We start from the raw sequence: 23,470 nt of genomic DNA, 5'->3' as shown, positions 1-23,470 counted from the left end.
CGGAGTCAATCACCACCTTCCGGAGACACCTGAAACCCCACCTCTTTAAGGAATACCTAGGATAGGATAAAGTAATCCTTCTAACCCCCCCCCCCCCCCCTTAAAAGAGTTAGATGCACTATTGTAAAGTGGTTGTTCCACTGGATATCATAAGGTGAATGCACCAATTTGTAAGTCGCTCTGGATAAGAGCGTCTGCTAAATGACTTAAATGTAAATGTAAATGTAATGCCCATGGCCTATGTCCTATATTTCTGTATTAAATGGACATAAATGGGTTGGAATTTGCATGCTGTGAATAGTGCCCAGGTAGCCCAATGGGATCCAATGGTTATGAATTCCATTACCATAGCATTAGTTTTCTCCACATACTTTCTTACGTGTTACTGTATATGAATTCAGTTTCATAGTGAGAAACAAGGCTGTATCTTTGAAGCGCCATTGTGTCGTGTGAAATTCGGTTAGTTCTCTTGCCTGTGAGCCCAAGTGGAGAGTACATGTAATAATATCGCCCTCCTTTGGTTACAAATGAGAATACAATATTTCAGTCACACAATTTGAACAATTAGAAACTCTTTGTCTTTCACTGAACACAGTGGCTATCTGATGATGCAGTAAAATGTGAAGACCACAGAAACAAAGGCTGTTATAAGATTGGTAACAATACAATTTATTTATTAAAAAAAATGGCCTCAAAATAAACTACAGCAGATAAACAAAATATAGAAATATAAATACTTTCATAGCAGGTATATATATTTTCCACAGGTTCTTTCCAAGACATTGAAGCTTTGCACTATTAAGTAATATATTGAGGTGTCCACCCAAAACATAGGGAGCAATTTTGCATATTTCATTTTATTCTAAATAAGCAAAATAGCAATCAAGTAAGTATGATAAAGAAAATGTCAAGATTATATTTCTTGCTTTTTATATGCCCTTATTTATTGGCTTGATCCTTTGAAATAATACGTAATAAGTAAGCTACTTCCTTGACACCAGTCTCATGCTCTTGCTAAAACTCTTGAAGCTACTGAAGGTTTGGATTTAGGCAACTTAAAATAACGTCACAACAACGTTGAATAAATGTCTAGTGAGGATTCCTGTCTGTGTTTTACTGGGTTGTGTTCATTCGGCACCAAACGGAAGAAGAAGGAAAAACAACACAGAGGGACTAACTGGACTTGTCCAATAAGAAACACTCAATATCATTTTCTGTTGCAAAACATTTTAAAAAGTGTTGTGCCCTAATGAACAGGACCCTGATTTATCTTCTCTCATTCTTTCTCTTCCTGTTCTTCCTGGTTTTGAGGTCAGCCGACCTACGGAAAACGCTCAGTAGTCATCCCCGCGGCTCACCACTTCCTTACAGGTGGGCCTGAGCAGGATGGTGTGTTCATACTGAGCGGTGTAGGAGCCCTTTGTGTCGCAGAGCGGCGGGTACGGGTCTATGATGCCCAGGTCACACAGGTTCTTCAGGGCCATCAAGTACTTGCTCTCTCCCTGCCGGTCCAACCAGCGGCGGCAGAACGCCAATGTCCCGAAGTTCTCATTGATCACGTTTAGCAGATGCTTGGCCCTGGGAAGTCTTGATGCAGAACAGGGAGAGAGGAGAGGGAACACACAGGAAAGGCGTGACAGTAACCCTTCAGCAGCGCTTGAAGTGGAATGAAAAAGGGGCCAGTACTCATTTTAATTTAGTACCGGTGTTCATACTTTAGAGTGAATATTCCGGTACTCAAGCAGTAGAAATGTGAGGCGTGCACCAACGCCCTTCAGTGATAAGTATGGTTTCTGAAATAACAGGTCTTTACAGTCCTAACACCCTGACTTCACCGGCCACGTTGTACGCGTGAGTGTTGCAAAAAGAAATGTAGAACTTGGTTCTATTTGAGACCACTCTCAGCGGGGATGATACAAGCCGGAAACATCTGGCTTTTAGGGATACAGTATCTTCAACCTAGCTTTCTTTATCCCTGAAAACTGGACGTGGGTACCCCGTTCAGGTGTTCTTTTTATGCCTGCTACGTTAGGTTAATTTGAGAAGCTTGACGCGCTGCAAGTCCTGCCTCTCCCATCTCCTTATTGGTTTTCACGAAGATACAACCTCGAGTGTTTGCTTGAAAGACGAACGAGGAGATATTCATCAAAGATAACTAAAAACGAACTAGGTTTCCTTTTTTATTGATGGAATAATCTTTGGGGAAAGAGAAACACACGATTTTTGTATGATCCGGGTCAAAATTCGACAAAGAACCAGATAAAAAGGGGAACATGTGCATGATCAGGTAAAATAACAACCCAATGTTCATCTGCCAGGACAAACTGCTAGCAACAGCTATCTACCTACATGTCCAGCAATGTTTCATGTGTGTTTCGACCTGTCCCTAAATGAATACAGTTGGTTCACAGTTGGTTTTGGTATTTTAACCTGAGTGTCAAGATCATGTCTGGTGGGGATAAACAAAATCAACACACGCTCAGGGCCAGTGTAGTCATAGTGTAAGAATAATTCACGAATCTTTATCGCATAATGAGTAGTTATGTGGAAGCGAGATCATTTGTAAAGCTGTCATTCTGCACAGTGACAATGCCCTTGAGTGCCATGAGTGTCTCTGATGTCTTTAACAGAGTCAAGACCAAATTAAATCTACAGAGTATACAAAACATTAGGAACACCTTCCTAATATTAAGTTGCACCCCCTTTTGCCCTCAAAACAGCCTCAATTCATCGGGCCATGGACTCTACAAGGTGTCGAAAGCGTTCCACAGGGATGCCGGCCCATGTTGACTCCAATGCTTTCTACATTTGTGTCAAGTTGGCTGGATGTCCTTTGGGTGGTGGACCATTCTTGATACACATGGGAAACTGTTGAGTGTGAAAAACCCAGCAGCGTTGCAGTTCTTAACGCTCAAACTGGTGCGACCTGGCACTTACTACCATAACCTGTTCAAAGGCACTTAAATGTTTTGTCTTGCCCATTCACCCTCTGAATGGCACGGATACACAATCCATGTCTCAAGGCTTGTGTATACATGTCTCCTCCCCTTCATCTACACTGATTGAAGTGGATTTAACAGGTGACATCAATAAGGGATAGCTTTCACCTGGTCAGTTTATGCCATGGAAAGAGCAGGTGTTCCTAATGTTTTGTACACTCAGTGTAGCATTCTACTCAGCATTGATGTTCCGTATCATCAATCAGCATTAAAATCAGGTGAGGCTCTCACTCAGCGAGCTCCGACCGAACCGAGCGACCAACCTTATTGGCACGTGTCCAACATTGAAGTTCTTCATGTAATGCGAGCACTCCATGTCATCGTGAACCGCTCCCCTCCCTGTGCTGCCAAATGTCTCGATTGCGTACACCTCACCTTCCTGTGGAGCATACGGGTAGAAGAGGACACAGTAAACTCAGCGGATCCTAGAAACAACTGATTGACCGTAATCCATCTGCAATTTACATAAGACCAAAGTTCTTCACATCGGAAAGCCACTACTGGCAATTGGGAACAGCCACAAGGAAACAGGGAGAGATGTCATTTTGCTAACGAAAGTAGATCTTTAGAGATTAAATATATATTTTTACTAGAATCAACATCATAGATGAGCAAACATTTTTGTCAATGTCATTACAGTTACTCCATCATCTCTTATAGTGTTCTCACACACACAATCTGGGTGTGATCTATTGAAGAGGTCTTTATCACACACACACACACACACACACACACACACACACACACACACACACACACACACACACACACACACACACACACACACACACACACACACACACACACACACACACACACACACACACACACACACATACACAGTGGTGGGCCGTCAGGGCCTGCAAGGCCTTCTCTGCTGGCCTAAACATTATCAGAATAAAAAAAAAAAATTTAAATATATTTTCCCACAAGTATGTATTAAATTATTCCCCAGAGTAAGAGTTATACTCTTCATTTCACAGCTTTCCTCTTGGTTGCACTGCTTCCAGCCCCAGGTTGAGATTTGGAGGGCTGGTCTTTATGTTAGATCTTTTATCCAATCATATTCAGCCATCATGTGTTGCCAGGGGTCTAAAATCTGCCCTCAGGCCTTCAGAATCAACAGTGCGGGCGCTTGTAGTTTATAGTGAATGGAAATGAAAATTTAGTGTCAACCAATCAGCTTTAGAGTTGGCTATTGTACGCCTGCTGGCTGGCTCCAGTGTTACACAGGAGCCAGCTAGCAGGCGTAGTGCGTGCACGTCTTTTGATTGGATTACCAATATTGAGAGGCAGGTCCTATGGGCAGGTCTATGCAGATCTAGGAAACTGAATTTGATAAACAAATTAATTCGCGTACTACTAAGCTTTTTTTTCAACCCACAATGGCGGAAGGAGGAGAAGATATCGATTTGGTCGAGGATATAATTATAACGCCATTCTCAAGACAAACTTTTCAAGAAAAGTTAGACATTGTAAGGAGAGGTCGCCCGACGCCACAAAGCCTGTCACAGGCGGGAAAGGGGTTCGTTCGTTCGCCACTTTAAAAGTTTCAACTACGAGCGCTGTCAATGGCTCACAGGCTCTGAGAAGCACTGCAAACTGTACTGCTGGGAATGCATATTATTTGCAAGTGATCGATTTGGTGTTTGGAGCCACACTGGCTTTGCAAACTTGTGTTGTCTAACCAAGGCAGCAACGAGACACCAAAGTACGGCTGGGCACTAACAAGCAATGGTGCTTTTGAAAACTTTTGGGGACACCGGAGTGGATCTACAGCTCAAAGAACACGCGCGCAGGGCAACGGAGCTGCACAATGAAAAGGTGAAGGGAAATATTGAAAAGACTCATTGATTGTGTCATGTTTTTGGGTAAACACTGTTTACCCAAAAATGTCAATTTGTCAATTCCTGGTTATACTGCGTTTCTGTCTAAATGTATAGTGTCTAGAGCCATGGCATCATAATGATGGTAATAAGAGGTGGATTAATTCGGGTGGGACTGTGTAGTACCTCACTGAAGGCCCAGGCCCCAGGCCCACGGCACGCCACTGCACACACTACACACACACTACTCCCTCGTTCCCCACTCACACACACAGAGCTCATCAGCTCTCTATCAGGTCATTGTGGTTGTTCAAGGCCCTGTGGTATTAGCTGATATCATTGCGACACCCTCCCTCCCTCTCTGTCTGCTCAGATAATCACTCAAAATGAGAGCAGCCCCGTGGCACGCCCCGCCGACACCAATACACTCCACATAGAGAGAGACAAGCACACACCACCATGCAAGCAAGCAAGCAAGCACACCACACACACACCCTCACACAAAGAGGGTAATGGCCCTAACGCACCAACACTCACTCCGGCTAAAAATATAACCCTCAAACATGCCACATCAGCAACTCCTTGCCTCTCTCCCTGGCTTCGTTGGAAACATCAGCAAAACGCACCACTCAGCAGCTTGCCAATTATAAAGGTTCAATTCTGTCCAAACTGAGTTAAGCATTGCAGCTGTCTGGGCGGCGGGGGGGGGGGGGGTGGCACTAGCCTAGATTTGTGACCCTAGGCTAGTGAACCTCAACCACACCCAACATTTCCATCCTCAATCTACTCCGTTCACAGATCTGTTTGTGCTGTCCTGCCAACAATGACCACGGGAATACTAGACAGCACAAACAGACCTGGGACCAAGGTACCTTTCCTGGGGCAGGTATCTATGCAGGTATCTTGGCGATATCTTCTCCTTTAGTGAGGTAAATGGTCATTAATTGACTTTGGGTGGTGAAAACGCAATGTGCTTCGAGATGCAATAAGGAGTTTCAACAAGTGGCGCTACTCACTACTTGATGCTCCTGGCTGGTAATGTGATTAAAGGTGTAATTAAAGCCCCGAAGAGGGTGCCTAAGGAGGTGTTGGAGTGTGTGTGTGTGTGTGTGTGTGTGTGTGTGTGTGTGTGTGAGAGAGAGAGAGAGAGCGAGAGAGAGAGAGATGTGAATCCGAGCTCATCTCGACACTGTGTTGTAACTCTACATAGTCTAGAGATGTTCTTTCAATAACACTTAATCAAGGGTTTTAATTATATGCTACATTTTTAAAAGATAGACATTCTGAACTGATCAAACTCGCAAGAGAGGAGATGTGTACCTTGAGTTTGTTGTTGCAAACATGGCAGGGAAAAAATAAGAAGTTTGACTAAATTGTACCTGAAGCAACATCTCAAAAAACCTGTTCAAATGAATAAGAGGTGACTCCAGTCCCTGGATGTTTTTACATTTGGTGGCAGCAGAGGAATTTGAACCCACGCCTCTGAAAGGACTGGAGCCTGTTTGATTCAATTGTACTGAAGTATCTGAGAGGTTACCTCCATCCTGGTAGCTTCTCCTCCCTTGACGATGGGAACAGTCTTGCCTGCGTGTATCCTGTACTGTCCGATGGAGTGGCCATTGAGGTTCCTGATTGGCTTTACTACATAGGGAAGAAAGAAATATATATAGAGAGATTTTTTTAAAGCAACAATTTATCTAGATGTATTAATATATCTGCAGTATATCTATAGTTGTAATATTTCTATATAAATATATCTGCAATTTATCTGTCATTGTAATTTCCCACATCAAACCAGCAAACATAAAGAGACAAACAGTTTCCTATATAAACAAACCAACAAACAGAGAGACAGACAGACAGAAGGAGCCTGATACCTTGGTATGTTTTCCCATCTATCTCCACCTCATAAGACTCCATGACCTCCTGGATGGTTTCACCCACGTCACATAGGCGCACATCTATCCCTGCGCACTGGGAAAATGCTTTCAACTTAAACAAGCTCTCTCCACAGGGATCACAAACGGACAAGAGTCGACGTGTCCACAAGCATTCATCAACCATCTCTGCAGAGCTCATGATCAGACGAGCGACGAGTGAGAGTTACGTCACATATCCTCTTATGTTAGCTAGTGTCCGAGATACGGTCATTTAGCAGAAGCTTTTATCCATGCGGCTCACGGACATGTCGACATCAACAGTGACAGATACAGTATATTCAGTATTTGTGGCCCATGTGGGAATCAAACCCACAGTGTTGCCAGCATCATGCTCTAACCCACTGAGCCATTGGAACCAAAGTCACAGAGGAATGGGTTGAGTTACCTTGATGCCTGTGTTGGTAGCATCTCTCACAGCCTCCAGTAGTCTGTCATACTTAGGGTTGAAGGTCACGGTGAAGGCACAGTCAATGATTCGACCTGAAACACCAACAACATGAACATAATCACATGAGGAGGTAGTGCTTTTTTCTGACGGCTTGTTTCGGCTGGTATTGTGATACTCAAGGAGTGTAATTACTAGCTAATTATCATGCAACTACAGTACCATTTTATATTTAAACAAGTGTATCAGGTAAGGCAAAGGGGTAAAAGAGGGATCCTCAATCCTGCTTTAGGAGAGACTGCAGTACTTCAGGTTTTTTGTACCAGCTCAGCAGTGGAACGAACACCCGATTCAGCTAATCAAGGTGTTGAAGATCAGTTGATTATTTGAATGAGATGTGATGGGATTAAATTGCTGGAACAAAAACCTGCAGTATTGCAGAGGGACTATTATTGCTTCAAAATGCAAGTGCAACCAGATATAGACATTAGGCCGGGTCTCTGTAAAGCACTTGACAACTGCTGATGCAATTTTACCTCGACTAACCGGTGCCCCCGCACATTGACTCTGTACCGGTACCCCCTGTATATAGCCTAGCTTGTTATTTTGCTGCTGCAGTTTAATTATTTGTTACTTTCATTTTCTATTTTCAACTTTTTACTTATCCATTTTTTACTTAACACTTATTTAAAAAAAAAAATCTTAGCACGCTTGGTTAAGGGCTCATAAGTAAGCATTTCACCGAAAAGTCTAAACCTGTTGTATTTGGCGCATGTGACAAATAACATTTGATTTGAAACAAGTTTTCTAAAAACATTTTATTGAGAGATTGATCGAACTCAGTGCCAGTGCTGACCCTTTAAGTGTGTGACAAAGTGTATTTATATAAATAACTGTGATTGATTGATTGATTGACTGAAGTAACACAAAACAAAACTACAGACTGAACAGAAACTGAGTGTCAGTGTGTTGACTGACCGTTGATGTGCGTGCCAAAGTCTATCTTGCAGACGTCGTCGTACTGCAGTACTGTGGGGTCTCCAGCGTTGGGTGTGTAGTGGGCAGCGACGTGGTTGATGGAGCAGCCAGTGGGGAATGCCAGGCCAGCCTTCAGACCATTCTCCTTGATTAGCTTCCTACTACAGCCCTCCAACCGCTCACTGTTGACACAAGAGGTCAGGTTTAACATGCCACAACAAAAGAAACACCAACATAAAGTGTTGGGCCACCACGAGCCAGAACAACTTCAATGCACTTTGCCATATATTCTACAAGTGTCGACATCACTGTTCCACGAGCAATTCCATAATTTGGTGTTTTGTTAATGGTGGTGGAGAACTGTCTCAGGCACCGCTTCGGAATCTCTCATAAGTGTTCAATTGGGTTACGATCTGGTGACTGAGACGGCCATGGCATATGGTTCACATAGTATTCATGCTCATCAAACCTTAAAGTGACCACTAGTGCCCTGTGGATGGGGGAATTGTTATCCTATGGGGGCATAGCCATTGTAGGCAAAATAATGGCCTGCCCAGCATTTTTATACATGACCCTAAGCATGATGGAACGTTAATTGCTTAATTCGCTCAGGAACCACACCCGTGGGGAATCACCTGCATTCAATATCATTTGTATCCCTCATTTCCTCAAGTGTTTCCATTATTTTGTATTTTTTAGGTTAACCGTACAATTGAATAAAGTCTCACTTATAGAGCAGTCCGCCAACCGCTCACTGACAGACAGGGGCCACGGCGGACATGGACAGGTGTCACATTCCGGATATTTTCCCTTCAGCAACACAGGTTAACCATGCAGGTTAATAAAGTCTCACTCAATGATCTTCAATGCTGCTCCTGTGGCGCTCTAGAACCAGCTCAGCAGTGAAACACCTGATTCAGCTCATCAAGGTGTTAAAGATCCGTTGATTGATGAAATCAGGCGTTTCACTGCTGATCGAGTACAAAAACCTACAGTACTGCGACTCTCTAGGTGCAGGACTGAGAATCACTAAAAAAATCTCAAATACGTCAATAAACAATATGACTGAAGTGAACAACAGCCAAGTACAGCACTTTGAGATATCAGCTGATGTAAGAAGGGCTATATAAATACATTTGATTTGATTAGTATAACGTGACAGTTTTTTAAAGTACCAAGGCCTATATGATTTGTGAATGAACCTCACCAGATGTCAATCATGGTCATCCCAGGTTTGATCCAGGTATTGACGTAGTTTCGAACCTGTCTGTGGGCCTCGGCAGCCTGACGGAAGTCATTCCACATCTCCTCGTTAGCCTTGTCTAGGACCCTCTTCTCCTCATGGGTGGTCCTCCACGCTGCACTGCGCCTGGTGGTGAGGAACACACACTCCATGTGCGTTTTCGTATGTGTGTGTGTGTGTGTGCGCGCACGCACGCCGGTGTCACATGGAGTCACATGGAGACATACACACACAGACATGTATGAACAGTCACAAATGCACACAGACACACACATACTGTACACACACCCCACAGACAGCACATTCTTTATCGTCTCATTATGCAAATGTTTTCGAATGGGATTATGATGTCAAACAACACGTTCAGGAAATGATGCAGTTTATAATGCAGGTATAGATTAACATACCGGTAGTGTGTGTACATTTTAATGCAGTGTATGCAGCTATAGATGAGTTTGTGTCTAATTCATTATTATATTTGACCTTGATCCAACCAATAAAGTGAATAAAGACAGAATTGCTGTGAATACAATGTTATGTTATGTTGGGTGACTGAGGTACATCCAATATTTTTATTCGGTTTCAGAGTATGAAGTATGATGGACTGTAAACCACAGAGGCCTCAATAAGATCTATGGCCACCACACTGCATAAGGCCAATGCACTTGGTAGAGGTGACATACCCGTCTTTAGATGGGGGATATTCACACTCCTCTCCTTTTGGGAAGTCTCCACTGGGATACAGCTCACAAATAGGGAGGGAGGGAGGGTCAGTCTGTCCCTTCACTGTGGCCCAGATAGGAGAGAAAAGGAGAGGAAGGAGGGAGGGGAGGACGAGAAGAGAGGAGGACAGGGGAAATGAAGTAGAGAGAGGTTAGCCTCTGCAGATGTCCAACCCATTGTTGCTATTAGCAACACATGGTAACATATTGTCACAGCACATGCTACAGCAGGGTTCCCCAATAAGCGGCTAGCAGGTGATTTTATTTACAATTCCTGACATTTAATCCTTGTAAAAATTCCGTTTTAGGTCAGTTAGGATCACCACTTTATTTTCAGAATGTGAAACGTCAGAATAATAGTAGAGAGAATGATTTATTTCAGCTTTTATCACATTCCCAGTGGGTCAGAAGTTTACATACACTCAATTAGTATTTGCTTCATGGCTGGGATGGTGTTCATCGGCTTGCAAGCCTCCCCCTTTTTCCTCCAAACATAACGATGGTTATTATGCCCAAACAGTTCTATTTTTGTTTATTCAGACCAGAGGACATTTCTCAAAAAAGTACGATATTTGTCCCCATGTGCAGTTGCAAACCGTAGTCTGGCTTTTTTATGGCGGTTTTGGAGCAGTGGCTTCTTCCTTGCTGAGCGGCCTTTCAGGTTATGTCAATATAGGACTCGTTTTACTGTGGATATAGATACTTTTGTACCTGTTTCCTCCAGCATTTTCACAAGGTCCTTTGCCGTTGTTCTGAGATTGATTTGCACTTTTCGCACCAAAGTACGTTAATCTCTAGGAGACAGAACGCGTCTCCTTCCTGAGCGGTATGGCGGCTGCGTGGTCCCATGGCGTTTTTACTTGCGTACTATTGTTTGTACAGATGATCGTGGTACCTTCAGGCGTTTGGAAATTTCTCCCAAGGATGAACCAGACTTGTGGAAGTCTAAAAAAAAAAAAATCTGAGGTCTTGTCTGATTTCTTTAGATTTTCCCATGATGTCAAGCAAAGAGGCACTGAGTTTGAAGGTCGGCCTTGAAATACATCCACAGGTACACCTCCAATTGACTCAAATGATGTCAATTAGCCCATCAGAAGCTTCTAAAGCCATGACATAATTTTCTGGAATTTTCCAAGCTGTTTAAAGGCACAGTCAACTTAGTGTATGTAAACTTCTGACCCACTGGAATTGTGATACAGTGAATTATAAGTGAAATAATCTGTCTGTAAACAATTGTTGAAAAAATTACTTGTGTCATGCACAAAGTAGATATCCTACCCGACTTGCCAAAACTGTAGTTTGTTAACAAGACATTTGTGGAGTGGTTGAAAAACAAGTTTTAATGACTCCAACCTAAGTGTAACTTCCGACTTCACCTGTATCTGATCGTATCCCAATGTAATGCAGGATTGAAATGATTCTGTGTATGTCAAATACTATGTCTGTTTGGGATTCTTGAGGTCAATTTGCAATGTACAAATTATTTATAACTATGTTCCGGCCCCCTGACCATCAGCCGAAGGAAAAATCGTCCTACGGCTGAATGTAATTAGGGATCCCTGTGCTACAGGGAGTATGACAATATATGCTTACAAGGTAGCTACCTAATGTATGATGTTATGTGTATAACATTACAGGAGTACAAACAGTGTTCTGGAGGCAATCTCTTCTCAAGAAACAAACCTCCTCAGGTCAAAAAATGGCAATATGTTTTTTATGCCATCTGTGAGCCATCAAAGGTTGGCCTGTACCCACTGATGTAACAGAAGGAACTCAAACCATGCAGTGGAGGGGAAAAAATGCCAACATCAATGGCAAGAACAAACTCACCTCCTTTCTTCTTTTTCTTCTTCTTCTTCTTCCTCCCTGCGGAGTTCTCCACATCTTCTCCATCTGTTGAAAACACAAGGCTTATTCTCTTAACAAACGTGACGTGACGTGTTCGGTCACAATTCGCAGTGCTTGCGGTTAACTGTTTACACTTAAGTAGTTACGTTAATGCGCCACCACGGCAGGTGCCAACTCATGTCACGTCAAATTCTGACTTTGTTGGATTAAAGGAGCAAGTCGGGACTTCAAGATCCGTATGAGAATGACAATGACGATGACGATGATGATAATGAAGTCAAAGAGGACTTGAGAAGTGGTTCGGTCACAATACCCAGTGCAGTTCTTGCAGTTAATGTAGTTTGTTAATGCATGATGACACCAAGCCCGTGTCGCATGTTGAGTTTGAGTATGAGAATGATGATAGTGAATAATGATGATGATGACAAAGTTGAAGTCGTACCATCCACTACATCGTCCTCTTTCTCTTTGTCCTCCAGCAGAGCTTGCTGCTCCAACTGTTTCGTCACATCACCAACACCTCCTCCGGTATCTCCATCCCCCTCAGCCTCATTTGTCCCTGCTGCAAAGTCATACACACATACACACATGTGCGCACACACACGCACTCCGTAAGTAAATTGTTCATAGTTCTGAGTCATTTTGAGAAAGTGCATCTACTGCGATCAGAACTTGGCAGGAGCCATGCATAATTTCAATCTATACCTTAGGAATCAATATCCCAAGGGCATATGTAGGTACCTTGCAGGACTATGCCATGCCATTTAGCCCTTCTGAAACGGGACTACTCTATAGACTATAGAGAAATAGTTAAACGTGCTCCAGAAAATAAGATCAAGTCCACATGTGTTTTTACAAGATAAGATAGCCTTTGCTTGTCACATAGTTTTGTCAGCAATTAATGTAATGCCAGAGCATGCTTTATTTTTTATCCCTAGTGGAGCTCTTTTATAAGACAAGGCAAGTGCTGAAAAGTACTGGAATATCACGGTCATGCACAGACAATTGATATGGTATCTGCCTATTACTGTTGAAAGCAACATCCTTCAATATTCGAATTTGACAACATTCCATCAAACCAATAGAAGAAGAGACATGTCAAGCCTCGAGAGAGGCATTGCCCAGTTTCCAGATGTGCATCTGGCACTTAGCCCTCATAACGGGACAGGGACCCGGTTTTCACTTACAGGTACGGGACTTTACTGCTTTTTTACGCTATGGCACAAATGGGAGCCCTCACTAATTGGCTATTTTCAAAACGGCATTTATCCACAATGTCATGCGTCTTACCTGGAGCAGCAGTCTTATTCTTTCTCTTTTTTCTTCTCTTTTTCTTCCCTGATTCCGAGGGCTCCTCGTCCTCTTTCTCTTCGTTCTCCCCGGCGTCCCCATTGAGAACTTCGGGCGCCTCCAGTTCAGACTGCATTGTCTCGAGCTCCGCCATGATCCGCGGCAGGAATGAAGTGACGCATGAACTGCTGGGAGCCTCCAGTGGACAGATTCTGAAACAGTCATCAGCTGCAGCCTGTGGCTGGCTGTGCTCAAGAGAGAGTCTGCCTGCCCCGGCAGAGGCAGCTGAGCCACTAACGAGCTATTAGGCACTTTGTGCAACTTCTCGACCTCAAAAGAGAAAACTAAACCCGTCCTATCTTAATGACAAGATAGGAGTGTAGGCTAGTGCATAAATGCTGTTTGGAGAGTCTGAGTTTGCGATTCTATACTAACTTTGTTGATGTTTGTGTTCCCAACATAGACCCATTTCGAGATATAGTATGAAATGAAATATGACGTATTATCAAAGTCAAATAGATTATCAAATGTACATACACAATATCACTATGACACTAGTCGTTCAAATGAGTAATAAATAAACAATAAAGAGAGCCCTTGATCTAAACTGTATTAAAATGACATAAAATGACAAAGTCTATAAAATGTTATCATCTCTTACTAGCCTACAGCTGGCATGAGACACTTGTGATGTCCTCGATGAGTGGCCCATAAGGGATGCAGGCCAGAATCAAATCACCGCTTTCTTTCTTGAACAATTATCATCCAGATATGTGCTAGCGCGTCCATCTCAAGTTACTGGGCTCTCTCTGTGCACTGGGGACCGGGACCACTTTGTTTCGCATAACTTGTGTTTGCAAGTAATCAGGCACTCGAGCCACATTCTATTTTTAGAAGAGGAGGGATCCGGTGGTTTGTATTGTCGATGTTATTCTTTCAGATTGTTAACAGGATTTTTATCATTTCTGGTGCGTGAACACATTTATAGACCGCACTGTGCAGTGTATCCAAGCAACACGTTTCCGCAAAATCAAACTAAAAGGATGAAGGTTACATTTACACTAATAGCTAGATGAAAAGGGAGGTTTGCCCAATGTTATTCTGACTGACTTCTGCACTCGCTCCTCTTCTTCTACTTGGGTTCAAATGTGTGTATTTGGCACCAGATCTGGACAATATGTTGAGTTTGTAATTGAGTGGAATTATTAATAATGACAGATTTAAGACCCCGACCACTGTATTTCTTTGACCAGGTGAGGTAACCAATGGACATTATTATTGTTCTACAATTCTGCATATATTGAGGAAACATGGGATAATTAGGCTAATCATAACTTTACACCTCCCTTGCGAGCAGGACACGGATGCAGGAGGAATGGATCATTCCTTTGATTTGGAAAATGAACAGTGGTATGAAGTAGTTCAGTAAAATTACTTTAAAGTACTACTTTAAAGTACTACTTAATAACCATTTACTGCAATGGGGTAAATCAGGGTCACACAGTGTTTCTTGGTAGTATTAAACAAATCTACTTTGAAACAAAAGTATACACCTCACACACATGGTTATGGGTTTAAAGAAAACGAGTCACCTTTACCATGTCAGATAAAGAGTTGAAATGCATTCAATGTTGAGTTTGCATTCCAATATTACACTTTGTATACATCACAGAAGACTGAAATATAGCAAAACCGTTTGGCATAGAAACACCGGATTTTTGGCAGGTTTTTGAAATAATGTTTATTAATTATGAAATAATAAAAATATTAATAACATTCCACCCATGAGGTAATTTGACTGCAGGAAAGGGCTACATAGTTTTTTGGGTGGGTATCTGTACTTTACTTTATTTAGTATTTCTATTTGGGACAACTTTTACCTTTACTCCACTACATTCCTAAAGAAAATAATGTACTTTCTACTCCATAACATTTTCCCTGACACCTAAAAGTACTTGTTGCATTTTTCCCCTTACAAAAAAAGATTGCCGTTTTGAAACTGCAGTAAAAGTGCAGTACCCGCAGTCGACTGTGATATTTTGGATGCAGTAATTACAGAATAACTACAGTGTACTGCAGTTGAAAAAAAGGTGTTATTTTGAACACAGTATTTGCAGCATACTACCGCTATACTGCACTCAAACTGACTGCAATCTTTTTTCGTAAGGAGAATACAGAGCAGGACAGGTCCAATTCATGCACTTACCAAGAGACCACCCCCTACTACATCTGATCTGGCAGACTCACTAAACGAAAATGCTTTGTTTGTAAAATATGTCTGAGTTTTTGAGTGTGCCCCTTGCTATCTGCAAATAAAATAAAAACAGAAAATCATGCTGTCTCGATTGCTTAAAATAAGGAATTTGAAATTATTTATACTTCTTCTTTTACTTTTGATACTTAAGATTAAGAATACTTTAGCAATTACATTTACTGTTGATACTTAATTATATTTAAAACCAAATACTTTTAGAATTTTACTCAAGTAGTATTTTAATGGATTACTTTAAATTTTACTTGAGTCATTTTCTATTAACATATATTTACTTTTAATCAAGTATGAAAATTGGTTAAGCCTACTTTTTCCACCACTGCAAATACTGGTGCACTTTTGGCAACAAACAAAGGTATGTCCTTTATCCAAAGTAGGTCTTTATTCTTACACATTTAGAGCATTGAGTCTGTGTTTATTGTTGTTGTTGCTTAGTGGTTAATAATATTATGGTTCTTTTTTTGCATTTCTATATTTTCTATTCTTTTCATTTATTGATAGCCTTTGCACGCACAGTGAGTGTGTTGAGGATAAGGATGAGATATCAAACGTTTTTAAAAAACAACGATAATGCACACAAAGTGCAAAATAAAACCTTCATAAGTGATAAACCTCATATCTCCCCGCTGTTAACGAAGTAATGAACATGGGTGGTGGGAAGAATCTGGAGGTCGCCACCATGCCAAACGTGCCAGCCGTGCCGGTGGACTGGCTGGATGACATGCACCCAATGGATACATACAAGCAGTTGTTGAGTAAGTTGGGGGAGTTTCCTTCTACAGTACCAGAGGAGCAAGGAGGTATGTATTCCAGACTGGCTCGTATTCTATTATATTCAATTCTACTTTATTTTATCTATTTCTATACCTTTGCCTGCAACACAAGATATCCATATTTCCCACAGTTGCTGTTTCAATTACTTTAGTGTGTCAATGTATCAATAAGTGTGTGACCTCTCACTTCACTCTGAGTTAGGTGGGGCTCTTTCTCATAAAGTATGACTTCATTTAATACAGAAAATTGCAGACGACCAAGCAAGCAGCGAATGGCCTAAACAAACCACCCATCCTCCGCCCCTATGGAGACGTCAATTTGTCCACACAAGAAACATGGTATAAAGGAGACTGGTTGCCCTCTAGGTTACAGAGAGCTGGTAGTCCCATCCACCAAACTACCAGGTGTGAAACAGGGAAGAGACTCAGGGGGTATGCTAATTTGAAATAGAGCAGACCTAAAACCCTATTAAATGAGTCAAAACATGAACATTTTACATCTGGCTAGAAATTAATAAGGAAATGATCTAAACAAAGACAAATGTTCTCATGTGTGCTACCTATATCCCCCCAATAGAATCCCCATACTTTAACGATGACGGCAGCTTCTCTATACTATAGGGGAGATCAACAATTTCCAGGCCCAGGGACATGTACTAGTCTGTGGCAATCTACATGCCAGAACTGGACAATAACCTGACACCCTCAGCACACAGGGGGACAAACACCTACCTGGAGGTCACAGCATTTCCTCCCCCATATGCCCCCCTAGACACAACTATGACAACATAACCAAAAACATGGGTCACAACTCCTGCAGCTCTGCCGGACGCTGGGTATGTACATAGTCAATGGTAGGCTTCGAGGGGACTCCTCATCTCTTGGCAGTAGTACTGTGGACTACTTTATCACTGACCTCAACCCAGAGTCTCTTAGAGTGTTCACAGTCAGTCCACTGACACCCCTATCAGATCACAGCAAAATCACACTCTACGTGAACAGTGCTATGCTCAATCATGAGACATCAAAGCCAAAGGAACTCAATAATATTAAGAAATGCAATAGATGGAAGGAAAGTAGTGTGGAAATTTACTAAAAAACAATTGGGCAACAACAAATTCAGTCCCTGCTAGACAATTTCCTGGACAAAATGTTTCACTGTAATAGTGAAGGTGTAAACTTAGCAGTAGAAAACCTAAACAGTATAGTTGACCTCTCAGCTTCACTATCAAATCTAAAGAAATGTAAAGCAGACAACCTAAGAAAATGAACAACAATGACAAATGGTTTGATGAAGAATGCAAAAACCTAAGAAAGAAATGGAGAAACCTATCCAACCAAAAACATAGAGACCCAGAAAACCTGAGCCTACGCCTTCACTATGGTGAATCACTAAAACAATACAGAAATACACTACGGAAAAAGACGGAACAGCACGTCAGAAATCAGCTCAATGTAATTGAAGAATCCATAGACTCCAACCAATTCTGGGAAAATTGGAAAACACTACACAAACAACAACACAAAGAGTTATATTTTTGTCTCTTTAATAAAGGACAAACAGCACAAATATATACATGATCAAATACAAATCTCAGTATCAACTATTAAAGACTACCAGAACACACTGGTTTCTCCAATTACATTGAATGAACTACAGGACAAAGTACAAACCGTCCAACCCAAAAAGGCCTGTGGGGTTGATGGTATCCTAAATGAAATGATAAAATATACAGACCACAAATTTCAATTGGCTATACTTAAACTCTTTAACATAATCCTCAGCTCCTGTATATTCCCCAATATTTAGAACCAAGGACTGATCACCCCAATCCACAAAAGTGGAGACTTATTTGACTCCAATAACTCCCAGGGGATATACACATATAACAGCAACCTTGGGAAAATCCTCTGCATTATCATTAACAGCAGACTCATACATTTCCTCTGTGAAAACAATGTACTGAGCAAATATCAAATTGGCTTTTTACCAAATTACCATCGACAGACCACGTATTCACCATGCACACCCTAATTGACAAACAAACAAACCAAAACAAAGGCAAAGTCTTCTCATGCTTTGTTTATTTCAAAAAAGCTGCTATACAAATTGAGGTAGCGGTCCTGCTGCTGGGTTGTTGCCCTCCTACGGCCTCCTCCACGTCTCCTGATGTACTGGTCTGTCTCCTGGTAGCGCCTCCATGCTCTGGACACTACGCTGACAGACACAACAAACCTTTTTGCCGCAGCTCGCATTGATGTGCCATCCTGGATGAACTGCACTACCTGAGCCACTTGTGTGGGTTGTAGACTCCGTCTCATGCTACCACTAGAGTGAGAGCACCGCCAGCATTCAAAAGGGACCAAAACATCAGCCAGGAAGCATAGGAACTGAGAAGTGGTGTGTGGTCACCACCTGCAGAACCATTCCTTTTTTGGGGGTGTCTTACTAATTGCCAATAATTTCCACCTTTTGTCTATTCCATTTGCACAACAGCATGTGAAATTTATTGTCAATCGGTGTTGCTTCCTAAGTGGACATTTTGATTTCACAGAAGTGTGATTGACTTGAAGTTAAATTGTGTTGTTTAAGTGTTCCCTTTATTTTTTGAGCAGTGTATATATCAACGAATTGGCGAGGGCACAAGAACAGTCTGCATCACCTGGCCTCACCCTACTAGAATCTGAAGTCAAATGTCTACTGTTTGCTGATGATATGGTGCTTCTGTCCCCAACCAAAGAGGGTCTACAGCAGCACCTAGATCTTCTGCACAGATTCTGTCAGACCTGGGCCCTGACAGTAAAACTCAGTAAGACAAAAATAATGGTGTTCCAAAAAAGGCCCAGTTGCCAGGACCACGAATACAAATTCCATATAGACACCATTGCCCTAGAGCACACTAAAAACTATACATACCCCGGCCTAAACATCAGCTCCACAGGTAACTTCCACAAAGCTGTGAATGATCTGAGAGACCTGGCAAGAAGGGCCTTCTATGCCATCAAAAGGAGCATAAAATTCGACATACCAATTAGGATCTGGCTAAAAATACTTGAATCCGTTATAGAACCCATTGTCCTTTATGGTTGTGAGGTCTGGGGTCCGCTCACCAACCAAGAATTAACAAAATGGGACAAACACCTAATTGAGACGCTGCAAAAATATAATCTGTGTACAATGTAAAACACCAAATAATGCATGCAGAGTAGAATTAGGCCGATACCCGCTAATGATAAAAATCCAGAAAAGAGCTGTTAAATTCTACAACCACCTAAAAGGAAGAAATTCACAAATCTTCCATAACAAAGCCATCACCTACAGAGAAACGAACCTGGAGAAGAGCCCCCTAAGCAAGGTGGTCCTGGGGCTTTGTTCATGAACACAAACAGACCCCACAGAGCACCAGGACAGCAACAAAATTAGACCCAACCAAATCATGAGAAAACAAAAATATAATTACTTGACACATTGGAAAGAATTTACAAAAAACAGAGCAAACTAGAATGCTATTTGGCCGTAAACAGAGAGTATACAGTGGCAGAATTCCTGACCACTGTGACTGACCCAAAATTAAGGAAATCTTCGACTCTGTACAGACTCAGTGAGCTTAGCCTTGCTATTGAGAAAGGCCTCCAAAGGCAGACCTGGCTCTCAAGAGAAGACAGGCTATGTGCACACTGCCCACAAAATGAGGTGGAAACTGAGCTGCACTTCCTAACCTTCTGCCAAATATATGACCATATTAGAAACACATATTTCCCTCAGATTACACAGACCCACAAAGAATTTGAAAAAACAAATCCAATTTTGATAAACTCCCATATCTATTGGGTGAAATACCAGTGTGCAATCACAGCAGCAAGATGTGTGACCTGTTGCCACACGAGAAGGGCAACCAGTGAAGAACAAACACTATTGTAAATACATCCTATATTTAATGTTTATTTTCCCTTTTGTACTTGAACTATTTGCACATCATTACAACACTGTATATAGACATAATATGACATTTGAACTGTCTTTATTCTTTTGGAACTTTTGTGAGTCGAAATGTTCACTGTTAATTCTGTATTGTTTATTTCACTTTTCTTTATGATCCATTTCACTTGCTTTGGCAATGTAAACATATGTTTCCCATGCAAATAAAGCCCTTAAATTGAAATTGAATTACCAGAGAGGAATGGAGAGAGTTACTTCCTCACTGAGTGATTCACCGACTGATATAGTGACAATGTAGTGCCAGTGTGTAGAGCAATATCGGGTTAAGAATAGCCTATTCTGTGGAATGTCCACGGTGATAAAGATACTGAAGATACGAATGAAGACTTTAGTTCCTTACGTACTTCCTGACACAAATCTCCGAACTTGCATACTGAACTCCAGCGTTTTCATTTTTCCACAGAACTCAGTTGCTGTTATTAGCACTGATGACGGAGAATTATATTCAACTTCAGCACACAATATGTGATGGTACATAAAATATTCAGCAAACAAACATGTAGGCCTATTATTACCATTATTGAGCACAGGCAATTTTTTGGTGAAGCATTTTTTATTAAACATATGAATAAATACTGGGATTGATAAATACACTGCTCAAAAAATAAAGGGAACACTAAAATAACACATCCTAGATCTGAATGAATGAACTATTCTTATTAAATACTTTTTTCTTTACATAGTTGAATGTGCTGACAACAAAATCACACAAAAATGATCAATGGAAATCAAATTTATCAACCCATGGAGGTCTGGATTTGGAGTCACACTCAAAATTAAAGTGGAAAACCACACTACAGGCTGATCCAACTTTGATGTAATGTCCTTAAAACAAGTCAAAATGAGGCTCAGTCGTGTGTGTGGCCTCCACGTGCCTGTATGACCTCCCTACAACGCCTGGGCATACTCCTGATGAGGTGGCGGATGGTCTCCTGAGGGATCTCCTCCCAGACCTGGACTAAAGCATCCGCCAACTCCTGGACAGTCTGTGGTGCAACGTGGCGTTAGTGGATGAAGCGAGACATGATGTCCCAGATGTGCTCAATTGGATTCAGGTCTGGGGAACGGGCGGGTCAGTCCATAGCATCAATGCCTTCCTCTTGCAGGAACTGCTGACACACTCCAGCCACATGAGGTCTAGCATTGTCTTGCATTAGGAGGAACCCAGGGCCAACCGCACCAGCATATGGTCTCACAAGGGGTCTGAGGATCTCTTCTCGGTACCTAATGGCAGTCAGGCTACCTCTGGCAAGCACATGGAGGGCTGTGCGGCCCCCCAAAGAAATGCCACCCCACACCATGACTGACCCACCGCCAAACCGGTCATGCTGGAGGATGTTGCAGGCAGCAGAACTTTCTCCACGGCGTCTCCAGACTCTGTCACGTCTGTCACATGTGCTCAGTGTGAACCTGCTTTCATCTGTGAAGAGCACAGGGCACCAGTGGCGAATTTGCCAATCTTGGTGTTCTCTGGCAAATGCCAAACGTCCTGCACGGTGTTGGGCTATAAGCACAACCCCCACCTGTGGACGTCGGGCCCTCATACCACCCTCATGGAGTCTGTTTCTGACCGTTTGAGCAGACACATGCACATTTGTGGCCTGCTGGAGGTCATTTTGCAGGGCTCTGACAGTGCTCCTCCTTGCACAAAGGCGGAGGTAGCGGTCCTGCTGCTGGGTTGTTGCCCTCCTACGGCCTCCTCGACGTCTCCTGATGTACTGGCCTGTCTCCTGGTAGCGCCTCCATGCTCTGGACACTACGCTGACAGACAAAGCAAACCTTCTTGCCACAGCTCGCATTGATGTGCCATCCTGGATGAGCTGCACTACCTGAGCCACTTGTGTGGGTTGTAGACTCCGTCTCATGCTACCACTAGAGTGAAAGCACCGGCAGCATTCAAACGTGACCAAAACATCAGCCAGGAAGCATAGGAACTGAGAAGTGGTGTGTGGTCACCACCTGCAGAACCATTCCTTTATTGGGGGTGTCTTGCTAATTGCCTCTAATTTCCACCTGTTGTCTATTCCATTTGCACAACAGCATGTGAAATGTATTGTCAATCAGTCTTGCTTCCTAAGTGGACAGTTTGATTTCACAGAAGTGTGATTGACTTGGAGTTACAGTGTGTTGTTTAAGTGTTCCCTTTATTTTTTTGAGCAGTGTACAATAGGCTTTACAGACATCCGATTGGAAATGTAAACACTGACAGCGATTGCATACAAATAAAACAAAAATAAATAAAAAAAGACATGTAAAAAAGAAGCAAGGCATCCACAGCAACTCTCTGACCATATCAATAATGTATGTCCACGGCATGAGAGAGCACATCCTTAAAGTCCCTGTATAGAGCACCCAATCTACCCTACAGATGTGTATTTGATTTGTGGAGTTGTGAGCCCCCTAGTGGATATGTTGTGAATAAACTCTTTTATACAATCAGCGCTCACAGCGTAGTCTTCACAGGCAGAGTTGATAACATCGGAGCGGATCAGAGCAGCGCAACCGATGCCTGTTCGGGATCAAAAGAAGAAACGTTACAAAATCTAACGGGTGGATAGCAAGATTACTTACAAAGTTTTGACACCACACTCGAGTCTTGACAACGCATCTGAAAGAAGAAAGCGGGCGGTTTTCATTGGAAGAAAAAAATTGATAAACCAGCCGGAGGAATGTGTGTGTGCGACATTAATCATCATCATGAGCGCAGGTGAATTGACAGGCTGTAGTTGATGAGAAGTATTAATGGGTTTCGATTGGGTTAGAGGATTTGAAAAGCAAGCTTAATTTACCTGTGTAGAGATAGACATTAGACATGTAATGTAGACATTACACAAACCTTATAATAGTCGCCTATTGATTTAAACAATGATACATTTGGGATTATATATATATCTATTTTTTAAAGATAAAAATATCATTCACCACATGGAGCGATTTGGTGGCCCTAGTGCATAGGCCTACACTACAGTGTAGGCTAGTTTTGATTGTCCCAATACTGCAGGCACAACGACAAAAGTTGAGTTCAAACAACTACAGAGCAGGTAGTTTAGGGGTTAACTCCCAAATGCCTGTGATGAGTAAAAATGAATCAACCAAGAGATTCTTAATATAATGTCCGTCAATCACGTCATACTCTTTGTTTTTGGTGTTGCATTTAATAAAAGGAAACTGTTCTCTTTGCTTTCAGTTGACTA

General features: G+C 42.1%; 1 protein-coding gene across 1 annotated transcript; it reads right to left on the bottom strand.

Annotated features, from left to right (window-relative positions):
• Positions 1 to 645: 645 nt before the first annotated feature.
• Positions 646 to 13,510, bottom strand: LOC129866641 (methionine aminopeptidase 2-like). The gene is made up of 11 exons (XM_055939415.1): positions 13,232 to 13,510; positions 12,384 to 12,503; positions 11,924 to 11,986; positions 10,055 to 10,157; positions 9,336 to 9,497; positions 8,129 to 8,310; positions 7,151 to 7,245; positions 6,703 to 6,799; positions 6,363 to 6,466; positions 3,263 to 3,378; positions 646 to 1,587 (listed from the first exon to the last, which is right to left on the bottom strand). Exons 1-11 carry the CDS (start codon positions 13,383 to 13,385, stop codon positions 1,335 to 1,337), a joined length of 1,449 nt encoding a protein of 482 aa, XP_055795390.1. The 5' UTR covers positions 13,386 to 13,510; the 3' UTR covers positions 646 to 1,334.
• Positions 13,511 to 23,470: the final 9,960 nt, after the last annotated feature.

Source organism: Salvelinus fontinalis, chromosome 12 (genome assembly GCF_029448725.1).
Source record: "Salvelinus fontinalis isolate EN_2023a chromosome 12, ASM2944872v1, whole genome shotgun sequence".
Taxonomy (NCBI): domain Eukaryota; kingdom Metazoa; phylum Chordata; class Actinopteri; order Salmoniformes; family Salmonidae; genus Salvelinus; species Salvelinus fontinalis.
Note: the sequence above shows the minus strand (reverse complement) of the source record. Positions and strands in the feature narration are given on the sequence as shown.